We start from the raw sequence: 12,240 nt of genomic DNA, 5'->3' as shown, positions 1-12,240 counted from the left end.
TAACCTATTTTTGTTGATATGAGTAGGTTTGACACTGGTACATCAGACCTGTGTTCGTAAATTCCTATGACATGGTCTAAAAAGCCAAAGACAACTGTAAATATATGACACCTCTCTATTGTTAGAGGAATGCTAAAATAATTTCATAAACCTCTCCCCTTTTATAAAAAGGATTCTGAAATTCAGAGTTTAAGCATATGTGGCATGAAAAAATAACTGATTCTATGAAAATGCAGTTAGGAAAAGAAGTTTTGACTGTCTATTTCACTTTTAGTCTAGGGGGTGTATATGTTTTTTATATATGTGTGTGTGTGTATAAGATGAAATCTAACAGACACCTTACACTGATTAAAGTCCAAGAGGAAGGAACTTGGTAGAGGAGTATGGCAGGCTAAGTTACTTGTATTTTCATGCACCTTGCTGAAGTGTTATTTACCCACAATTACATGATCTTCTGCCTGATTTCTGTTCATACTTATGCCATTTATAACAGCTTCTTCTCCCTTGACATCAGAGCAGGCACATTATTAGTGTAAAAATTGCATTACACCACACATCATGTCTGATTCTGAGAAATTCTGAAATTCCAAGGAGAGGTTTATTGGTATACTGAAGAGCTTGAAGAAAGCAATGGCATATCCAATTTGGGATCTTTGGAGTTAACAGCATGAGCTGCTGCTGAAACTGTTCATTTTGACATGTTCTTTTTTAAGCCTTTTTCCAGTTATTTTGATTAGTGTGATGGGCTGGTTTGGACTTCATCATTTTGTGGCACTATGAGCACAAGCAGAGGTATTGGACAATGCTTGTCCTATTTTAGGATAGCATCCTTTAATATCCTGGAAAGTCAAAATTCCCAGTTACGTGCTGGTGTTAGTTACCTTCTTCAGTTTCGCTATCTCTCCTAAAGATCAGTTCAAGGATTTATGCCATAACTCAGAGCAAGTTTACAGCATGTGAAACTCCCATGTCAATACTATCACCTGGAGAAAGGTGGGCATTGCCTGGAGCCACATGAAAAGGGTAGGGAGGCACTCTTAAGTACATGCCCATGTATTTCCATTTTTGGAGTAAGTTGCAACCAATGCCAGTGATATACGCACAAGTTTTCTGAAGCATTGGATCTGGATCAGGTGAATTGCTTCAGCTTTTCTTGAAGAGAAGGCAAACTCAAAGACAGTTAATTCTAGCTCAAATTAGCTAATGCTCTATTTCTTGTTTTAGAGTCTTCTCAGATGTATGAATTTTAATCAGGTTGTATTTTCCACAGGTTTTTATGTGACTAAAATATAACTTGTATTTATGAACATTTTCATCTGATATTTATTCTTTCTTTCTCCGCATTTCCTTGTACCCGTGATAAAATGTGTAATCTGTATGTATAAAGCTGTATCATTCATCTTTGTATTTCTTTATTTTACTTTCTTTGTTGTGTCTGTCTCTAACAGGCTCATCTCATCTCTGTATCTTCTCATCTCCTATCCTTTGGGTTCTGTAAACTCCCTGAAGGTTCAGAGGTAGTATAAATACCTATTCTTGCTTGGGCTTCAGATCATTTCAAATGTACACCCATGTCTTCATCTCTATTTCTTGTCAGCATGCAACTCCTTGCTATAGTGATTTAAAAAAAATACCTTAGGCCTTTGTCTGCAGCTGTGGCACACTTAAGAGAAGTTTGTGTGGAATTTGTTTTTTTGGTGGGGGGACAGTGCCATTTATTTGTAAGTTCATTTTCTTACATCAATTTATAAAACTGCAAATCACAGCATTTTAGTTTATATGCATGACTTCATGTGAATTATGCTTGAGATATTCAGGCCTAACATTAGAAAAACAGCTTAAGTGACTTCTTCCTCATCCTCTTAAATTGCCTATCATTAGTGAACACCAAATCTCCTTCTAGTTATGGGGGTACAATGGGGGTGACATGGTTCCCCACTGATTAAAAATGTTGTTCATCAAGAGGCCTAAAGGCACACACACAGTTCAGCCTGCAGAGATGCTGTCACTGCTCTGTTGTATTAGAATTTTATAATATACTTAAGAAAACTTACTGTTTTTCAGTATTTGAGATTTGTTCTGGACAGTGTTGTCCATTTAGATTTGGAAAATTGGTGACTAGCTGCAGTGAAAAGTCTGAGATTGAAGACGTTTGAAAATCAGGATTTTTTTTTTTTCTGAACAGGAAGAAATACATGTCATTTAGAAAAATAAGCAATTTCTTTTCTGGTTTAGTTTCCTTTGATGTGTTGGTTGCATCCAGTTTGTTTCCATCAACTGTGATTTGTATCTGCCTACAATGTTCTGCGTTTTTGTCATCGATGTTCTAGAGACATCTTGGATTTTGATTAATAACCACAATGCACATAGTTAAATGTCTTGAGTTCTACATTTCAGGGACGAAGAATATGTTACATGTGACATTAATTTACTGAGATTAATTTTTTTTTAAATTTGTCAGGACTAACTGTCTCAAAAATGCCAAACTGTATCTGCAAATGCAAACTTCTATTACTGTAACACTTGTGGACCTTATTTTGATTGATAAATGGCTTGACTTCGCATGAAAGAGTGTTTTTTGTGTGAATTCTTGCTCTATTCAAAGCTCTGCCAGTTTCACATTACCTGAAAAAGACACTTGTTTTTTAAATATGCCAATTTTTAAAATATCATTTTTTGAAACTGTGCTGATATTGGCTTTTTATTACATAGAAAAGCTGTTACACCAATTTTAGCATGGTTTTATCTGTTATGTATTAAATTCCTTTGTATGTACCCTGGATATTTCAATTATACCACATTGTGCATTGATACTTAAAACTGTCTGAATGGCTCCTGATGAACTCTCAAAGAATGCAGCCCTTCACGTGCTTTATGTAGGTGGGCTGCAGGATAAATTGAGACTTCAGCTTTATAATGACTCAAAGTATTACATTGCACTCTTGAAAAATAAAATTCTGCATTTACCCCATACAATGTGTAAATAACCATTTTGCCTGGAGTGCTGAAATGGAACTGGTGAGGAGAGGGTAGGAAATAGTGGAATGGTGAGGCTGTTGCTGCTCTTACTCCCAGTTACAGGGAGTTGATGGTTTATGCCTTCACCATTCTTAGCAGCCCAAACCCCATATTTTCAGCTCAAAGAAAAGAAGTAATAAACCATGAGAAATGTTTAAAATCTGGCCAGAGTTTGGGGTTACTTTGGTGGTTTTTTTGTGAAAGGAGATTACCTGTTGTCTCTACTGTGTATCTTTGATTGTTACTCAATACAGTAAAAAACCCAAACTTGTTGTTCCATGATCCAGAAAGCTGTCTTAAGTTGTAGAGCTATTTAAACATGTCTTTCTGCCTCAAGGTAAAACTTGTGTTCTTTCAGATTACTCCAGCATATGGGTAAATCAAAGTTTGAGGTCTTCTGTTGGCACAGAAAAAGAACATATGCTATTCTTAAAAACTTCACATACTTACTGGTAGTGGCTTTTATTTCCTTATATGTAGATCTTTAGATCTTTTTCTCCTAAAAGAAAAGTGGACACAATGTTTGAAAGTCCTCTGGACTGTTATGCTAATTGCTTTTGACACCTCCATTATGATATTAAAACTTCAGTGTTTAAACAGGTGGTCCATGCTTTGACTCCTTTGTTGGTCAGTATTTTTTTCTCTGGCAGATATCTCTGCTCTCATTTTCTTAAATTTTTGGGTCCAGAAAAAAAGTGCAAGTGCCTAATTAGCAACAGAAAGATAATGAACTACTATTTCTGTTACTTTCCTGTAACATCTTTATAATGCAATATATTAGTATGAGTAATTATTACAACTATTTCCCTTTTCATGGATCCTAGGATACAGAGGAGTGTGTAAAAGGAAAAAAATTAAGAGTCAGCAGGTTTTATATTACTTAATTTTAAGGTTTTTGGGAGTAAGTTAAGACAGAAACTTTCCCTGAGCACTTTATGCCTTCTCTATTTGAATAAGTGGAAGGGGCTTTTCTTGTTACATTAATAAAATCTCCAAAATAGAACAGAAATAAAATTTATATAATTTTGATATTAATTATTTTTAATAGCTGTAATGGTACAGGATGATTCCTGTAAAAATAATTCAAGGACTGCTAAATAAACAATACAGAAAAAGAATATATTGGAATACATAGTGTAAAGATGATGGTGTAACAATGATGGAACTCTGTTTTTGTTTCAATTCTAATTAAAACAGACAAATTGAATGACTTTATAAATACCTTGCATATGTAATAATTTCTGGCTTCTGTTTTGCAAAAATAGTCTCCTGTGACATTTAGGAATTAATAGCCTCTTCTTATATGAATTCCTTTAATTTACAATAATATGTGGCTTTCTAAAATCAATCCTTTATTTTTGTCATATGTAAATTCTAATTCTGATTTTAATTTTATTCTACTTGCTTAGATTAACATGCTTGACATGTCTGTTTGCCATTCTCTGTTTATTTCACTGTAGAACTGAACAAAAGCCCTGATTTCTATTCTTATTTTGATCTGTCCTTGTCCTGAATCAGAGAGAAAAATGGAAATACTTGCAGTTTAAAGATAGATACATTTAATAATAATATTTCCAGCAATATATTTTTAAACATTCTGTTACTGTACTACTTAATCAAAGTGCACTATCTCTGTCTATGCTGCCAGGATGCAGTGCAAGAGTCTTAAACCTGTTTTGTGTCATGGAAGATTTGTCCAGTGGGAAATGAGGTGCTGATTTTCATGAAAACCAGTGTTTTCTTTGAGCAAGTGTTTCAACTCGGAATTCATGACCAGACTTAGTCAGGGATCCTGTAGTGCTCAGTTGTGACAGAAACTGGATGCTTCAGCATTTTGGCAGTGGCTGGGGTGCTCTTGCAAGTCTCTGGTCCTGTTCAGGCTGGATCCTACGAAGTGCTCTGTGTCCTGGCTGTGGCTGAGGACACACCTGGGCTGCAGGGGTGAGTCCCAGCGGTGTGAGGGGCCACGCTGTGGCTTTTGGAATTGCCCAGACAATGTGCCTAGCTTAGGACTTTCTGACTGTCTTAATCTTCAAATATCATGAACATATGGTCTTTGTTACTGTGCAAGTTTAGGTTGATTTTCACCAGAACCAATGTTTTCACATCATCATTTCTCAGTCATATGAGAGACTTTATTCGCCATGGAAACAAATATATGCTGGGCACGAGATGCTGACTCTGGGCCAGTTGGACTCTGTAGTTATTCCTGGGTATGTGTTAGGGCAGTAAGAGATAGTTGGCTCATATATTTGGTACTTTCTCTTGTACGTTATTGTGGTGTTCAGAGCTGTGTGTGGCTTCTGACATGCCAGAGAGGGAGAAAGAGTGAAGGCAAGCAGGGCATGGCCTGTGCCCCTGTGGGGTTTGTGTGCTGCCCTACTGCCAGCCCCACCACCTTGGTGTGTGCATGGTGGGCTCTGGCCGTGCGCAGGGGCAGTGTTGGCATTAAGTAAAAATATGCTTTATATGACACAGACTTTCTACTTAACTCTGTTTTTCTTTTTGAGCTTTTGTTGGCAAAATTTTGTTGGTCAAAAGAGACTTGCTCTTTGTTTCCACAGCACTGGGGTGTGTTTAAACACTTCTCACCTTGAGATATTTTTAAAACTTCTTTAAAATACTTTACTAAATTCTCACTGGAATTTTTTGAAAATGTGTTTGCTGAAACATTTGTTTTATGCTTGTCTATAATCACATTTTTCAATACTGAGCTTATAAATCAGTTATTTTCCAATATATTTCTTTTTATACCAGTCCACTTTTATGTTGTTTTTTGTAGTTGCTATAATCAGGACATTCTTATACACGAGTAACTTTGTAAAAATTAGTAATCCTATTTAAGTCAATGAGGATTACTTTTGTAGACAGATATTGCCCAAAATTGGCAGCTCCTCAAATTATTTACAAAAGCTATGCGAAGGTGGGACTTTCCTCAAATGTAATATCTTAAGAATCGTATGCTTTAATTGGTACAGAAAGTTTGTCTTCTAATATCCAGCAGTATCTTTCACATTGTCTAAATAACCTTCTCGTGTTCCTAACTGCACACGATGAATGTTCTGTCTTTTGAGAATGTGCTATTCTAAATAATTTTTTAATAAAAATGTCATGTTTAGGTGCATCATATATCTATGATATAAAATGTATGCAGATCTCTAATAATTGTGTTGTTAGATGTTGCTTTATTTATAGAACTCTTAGTATTCTGTAATAATGATACTTTTTTTAGCAGGTCAGATTGTTTCCCCACAGGCTACTCCAGCCTGTATTGAAAACAAAAATGATGTGAGCAGAGAAAACAGCACTGTTGACTTTAGCAAGGTAAGTGTTCACTGATGGTGAAGAGAGCTTCCTGACTACCAAACAGATATATAAAATTAAATAAAATGAATCCATACGAGTCAGGAAAAGCTGTAAAGTGTAGATTTTACTTTAGCATTGAAGTTTTGTGTGCACTGGAGCACAGTTTGTGTATGACGAAATAGAATCTTGCATTTTCTCGCTAAATTATATGTAACAGGAAATCACAGTTTAGGAACACAGATAAATTTAATGTCATAGGTATATATTTGCAGGGGAAATTTTACAAATTAACAGAAAATTATCTAAGTATGAAAGTAATTCAGAATTCCTATAATTCACATTTACCTCAGATTTTTACTTTTTGTAGAAGTGATGCGTGAATGCAAACTATGCTTTTTATAACCTGAACTCGTGGATTCCAGATGTCTCAAACAGAATGTGTTTCTGTAAACCTGTAACTTAATTCTTCTGGCAAGCCAAGATATTTCAGTACACTTTACAAAAGATGTTAACTGTTCAGTAGTGGAGATTGCAATGACAGTTCAATGTTAGATAGCAAAGGAAAGCAAACAGCTTCTCAGGTTTAATGTGAAGGAGAATCCTAATTTGTTTAAGAAGTCTGTATGTAGCTAAGACAGTCACAATGGATACAGGTGACAGGCCTGACAGGGATAGATGACTTCAGCTGACACATTATTGCAACAAAGGTTGAGTAAGTGAAGAAAGGTGATTTAAACCAAAATTCTGAAGAACAGCACTTTGAGTCTGTTGAATTTTAATGTTAGTGCAGCTGAGCTAAAAGTAGAGTTATGTGATTGCTCCATCTGGTGCCAGACTTATTTCCTAGCAGCAGTAGCTATTTGCATAATTTGAATTTTTGACTGAACATTCCAGACTATGAATCGTATATGGCCGAAATAAGAGGGGAAACAGATCTTTCTGTCAATGACAATGAGAAAAAAGGAGGATGGCTGGGAATTATTATGAACCACATTTCTATAGAGGCTGCAAAAACATCTATAAACGGTGGCAGGTTGTTAAAAATTGAATGTTAATCCTTTAAACGTATTTCGAACTAAAATTACAATGCTTTAAAGAGTCAAGTATAATATTTGTTTAATGATATTTATATTAAAGTGTTAAGTAAAAGTAATTGTTTTGGTAAGTGTCCTAATATCAAGATGTAAAATTTGTAAAGGATATAAAATATAAATAAAGTTGTCTATTCAAAATTAGGCTACGCAGAGGTGAAGGGAATGACAAGTTTCAGTAGTGCTTTTCTTTAACATTTCTCCAGTTGCTTTGAGTGTTGTAGGATCCAAATCCCAGTCAGTTGTCCAACTGCAATTCTGTTTGTATTAAACAAGAATGGGAGCTGTATCATTTGATCGTTCACTCATTATTTTTGTAGTGCTGCAGCTTTGCTGATCAAAAGCGCTCCTCCCATTTTAACTAGCTGGAAGAAATCAACATTTCATCTTTTGCTAACCTCAACAGTGATGGATACCAACAGGGATGTCAGGAATACAAAAGGAACAACTTTTGTTAGGAGGAATGAAATAACAGTAAAGGGTTGTAATCTAATACCTTTCTTTTTGACTGACTTAAAATAGATCCATTTATCCTTTTGAAGATGCATAAGTGCAGTTTCCCCTTGAAATGTGCTATTGCAATAACTCCCAATGGTTATAATTGGAATTATATGCGGATTGAGAGGAAACTAGAGCAGTACACTAATTTTCTCTTGAGTATTGTGATTTCTTGCTCTAATTTTGTTCCAGATATTAATTTCATTTATCTTCTACAAAAAAAGCACCTTTGACTACCTCACATATACTCTCCTTGCTAATCTGTCTCCCTTGGGCTACTTCTAATATTCCAAATTTGGAGTTGATTCAAAAAGCTGACTTAATCTGGATACAGTTTTGAGACTGTGTTGATTGTATTGGTATCTATCTATGAAAAATGTGAGAAAGGCACTGAAAGCTGTTTTGAGTGTTTCTTCAGTGGCATGGAGAGAGAGATGGTTTGCGCTGTTTGTAAATGTGTCACTCCTCTTCCTCTGCTGCCACCACCAGGACTTTGTGCTCTCAGGGTGACATGGAGGTGATCTGTCACAGCACCACTTTACTCCTGTCTGAGTGAGTGGGGTGATGGTTTAAGAACTACATCTGGCTTATTTCTACTTTTTTATGCCAAAAACTGAAAGGAACCTTAATTGTCCTGAAACACAAAATGCATAAAGAGATCCACACTCCTTCTCATGGCAACACTGCTGCGCTCCACATGGACACACTATTTCTGAATCAAACCCCTGTCCCATACTGATGGAGTTTGGTCTTTCAAACACCAGGTGAAGCAACTGTCTTGTTCTGAATGCCGGTTGACCCTGCTTATAAATAGCTTTGATTAATGTGTTTTACTAAGAAGGGATGTTGGGAATTTTGCTTGTCTTCATGTCAGTTTATGTTTGGTTTCAGGGTAGATGTCCACCACTCTTCAGTCCTTGAGTTGCCCTGGAGGGACATGGCCTCTGCATTAGTTATTTAGTTTTATATTTAGTTGGAGCTTGCCGGGACTGTTTAGTGTCAGGTCATGAATGTGACTCAGGTTAGGGTGCAGATTAAGATGCACATCAGGTCTCTCCAGCTAAAGACCTTCTGGGATAAGAGATGTATCATGGATAGGTTAGATGAAGCGTTCAAAATATGTAGCTTCTGCCACTGCCATAAATTCACTCCAGGACCACCTCCACTCTCATTATGCAATGAAAGCAACACCTGGGCTTTGGGTGTGTTTGCTCAGTTTGCTCCTCTGCCAGCTACTTCGCTTTTAATGGGGCTCTCTTCATTACCTAAACATTATTAGACAATATTAGACTCTCAAGCTGATAAATAGTACAGGAAGTATCTGGAAATACTTTCTGGCAGACAGGAGACAGAATGTTTATTTCAGATTTGAATCTTGTGATCTGTATGTTAGAGGACCTCAATGTCACAACTGTAGCATTTTGTACATGCGAAGTTAATTATTAAGTGTTAAATGCATTTAAGTGTTAAATCCATCCATCCATTCACAAGGCAAACTCAGCACAGAATGCACATTTCTACATTCCTGAAAGACTGCTTTCTTCCTCTCAATTACAATTAAGCTATGACACCAAAATTACGTGCAGAGTGAACCTTAGTTTCGTATTTAATCCTGAAGAGTTATTTTGTGATTTGAGTGAAGAGCAGAATTTACCTCACTTTTTAAATTTACCTTGAAAAAGTACTTGGTCTCCAACCTTCCAGGTTGATATGGTTCTTGTTTAACTTTGTGAGGTGTTTAGTAATCTTTGTAGCTCAGAGGAGCATTAGATATCTCTTTGTGTTCTCAGCAAACCAAGATTTCATTACACAGGCAACTCTGTTATATCTGAATTCTGATTTAGTGCCAGAGCCATTTGCAAGAAAACAATTTTCTAAATATTACCAAAAACTATGCAAACTAGTACTGACAGATGGCTGTAAGATAGACATTAAAATGGTCCACTTTAACAGTTTATATTGGATGTGGTTGCTGTTGTTGTGTTTAGATTAATAAAAGGAAAGCAAATTACAAAATTCATGCATTTTGAAATGTAGACAATACTGGTGCATAATTAAATCAAACATACATTATATACTTTATTACTCCATGTGAGTCTTTGTTACAGAGTTAAGTCTAGAGTCATACATTCCTACGCAAATACTTATTATAGCTTATTATAGCAATGTCATGATGAAGCTGTATCTCCGTGTTTTTCTATCATCCTGCAAAAGTCGACATTGCTGCCTAAAATTCCAAAGTTTTTTTCTGCTTTGTTCTTTCAGTTTGCTCTTGAGTCAGTCAATGGTCATGATAGCTTATTTTCTATTACTTTAGCAGAGGGGCAACTGTCTTCCATTAAATTTGAAAACAAAAATGCATCTCAGAGTAGAAAAAGGAAAATTGTGTGTACTGGAATCTAGTGTTCTTCTCAGTGAGATAATAACACAACAACTTTGAACTATGAATTAATGATTTCCAGAATTGTTAATTATGGAAAAATAAGATGTCTTAATTTCTTCTGCTGTTAGGATTGTTATCAAGTATTGATGCTCTTATGATTATAGATAAAAAGCATTACTAGGAAATTAATCCGATGTTCTTATCAATATTTTGAATTTTATTTGTTGTCTTTATAAATTAATTCTGCAGTGCTTTGTTTCCAAGAAAAATCAGTTAAATAATTAATGTCCAGTTGTTTGGTTTAGAGAAAAATTTTTATTAAAAAAAATTATTCAACAGACAAGAGCAGTGGAACTGCATAATTGAAATAGCTAAGGTTATAGTGTAGTGACCAGAAAGTCTCTGTCAACAAATCGGGGAAAAAAAATCCCTGTGAGTAACTTTCAGGTTGTAATTTAATATACTTTTCCCAGGTTGACCTACACTTCATGAAAAAGATACCACCTGGAGCTGAAGCATCAAACATCTTAGTTGGTGAACTTGAGTTCCTGGACCGTGCCGTTGTGGCTTTTGTTAGGTTGTCTCCTGCAGTGCTGCTTACAGGGCTGGCTGAAGTTCCAATTCCAACCAGGTACAGTTGGGTTGATTTTGCTTTTGTTTTCCTGAGTACCATGTGGAGACAGGGTGATGTAACCCTCAGCTTTGTAATTTACTGAGTTAGGAATTTGGTTTGCCCTTTGTTGAAGGCATCTCTTAGCTGCAGCCTTCCACTCATCGTGTAATGGTGTGTGGGTATATTCGGACACAGATGCTGGTTTGTGTGTACATCACAATGTAGAAATGTAGGTTGTAACACACAGTTTATCCTATTCAAACTGGTATTACTCCAGATGAAATGCTAAGGTGAAATATTCAGCTTCTTAGAATATTTCATCTGGATTTGAAACTACTTGTGTGATACTACATAATTATGTACAGAACTAAAAAAAATGAAGAAGGAATTGAGAAAAGGCAAAAAGAAAACTATGTAATCTAGTTGACCAGGGATAGTGAGTGAATGGATGGAGTACATGCTGTAAATATGTTCTTCAAAAAGTTTCTACTTCAGAAATTTACTTTGCAAGATAGGGAATATGACTTTTAACAATAAATTTTTATTAGATTAATTTTTTCCAAGTTGAAACCTTTTCTGATGAAGTACTTTGATTCTGAAAACAAATTATGAGGAATTAAAAAAAAAAAGTCTAAAATAGACTTTGTATTCAAATAGAAAGCTTTGGGATAGATCTGTGGTTACATTGTGTCCTGCTGAGGTCAATTCAGATCAAAACTCCAAAGTGATTCTCCCTTATCTGAGTTCACTGACTTAACTATTATTGCACTATCTCTCTTTCTTTTTTCCCTTTAAATTTGTGCATATGTTTGTACACATATTCTGTCTCTTTTTCCCCTTCCCTCTTTTAGTTTCTATAAAAAGTAGAATTCCAGCTGTAGGCTGTGTATTCCAGTTGTTTGTGACACTCAGGACACTCACATATGACACTCATATTATGGCATGAAATGCAATGCTGAGACTCAGATCCTTGCTTCTAACCAGATAAACAGTAACATATTCTTTGAGTTGTACTTTGTAGTTACTTTGGATAAGACTTTTTGGATGTTTTCTAATTTTTGCATGTGTATAAGGAACACTGAGGGACTGAGCTGGCTTTGGAAAAAGCCTTTCCCTGTAACCTCCCCCAAATTCCCACAAGAAAAAAAAACACCGAAGGGAAAAGAACAGATTTCTTGATTTGTGGTCAAAATAAAAACAAATAGTTACAAATAGGACAATTAATGGTGTCTTCAAGAATGTCTATATAAAAGAAATTCAGTAGTATACGTCAAAATATTGTCTTTTGCATTTTGGCTAAACTGAGAATTTTAGTTATTTCCTTTTAACAA

General features: G+C 35.6%; 1 protein-coding gene across 10 annotated transcripts in view; it reads left to right on the top strand.

The window, feature by feature from the left end:
* SLC4A10 (solute carrier family 4 member 10) overlaps positions 1-12,240 on the top strand; it is a 154,676-nt gene that overhangs the window by 102,340 nt on the left and 40,096 nt on the right. For 8 of the 10 annotated variants that reach the window (XR_007204986.1, XR_007204985.1, XR_007204987.1 and 5 more), the window contains exons 7-8: positions 6,251-6,342; positions 10,770-10,927. Coding sequence is in view for 7 of the 10 variants with exons in the window: in XM_048310260.1 (XP_048166217.1) it covers positions 6,251-6,342; positions 10,770-10,927 (250 nt within the window). In the remaining 3 variants the exon portion in view is untranslated. The remainder of the gene's footprint in view (positions 1-6,250; positions 6,343-10,769; positions 10,928-12,240) is intronic. The other 2 variants (XM_048310259.1, XM_048310265.1) reach the window with 1 other exon arrangement.

This window comes from Corvus hawaiiensis, chromosome 7 (genome assembly GCF_020740725.1).
Source record: "Corvus hawaiiensis isolate bCorHaw1 chromosome 7, bCorHaw1.pri.cur, whole genome shotgun sequence".
Lineage (NCBI taxonomy): Eukaryota > Metazoa > Chordata > Aves > Passeriformes > Corvidae > Corvus > Corvus hawaiiensis.
Note: the sequence above shows the minus strand (reverse complement) of the source record. Positions and strands in the feature narration are given on the sequence as shown.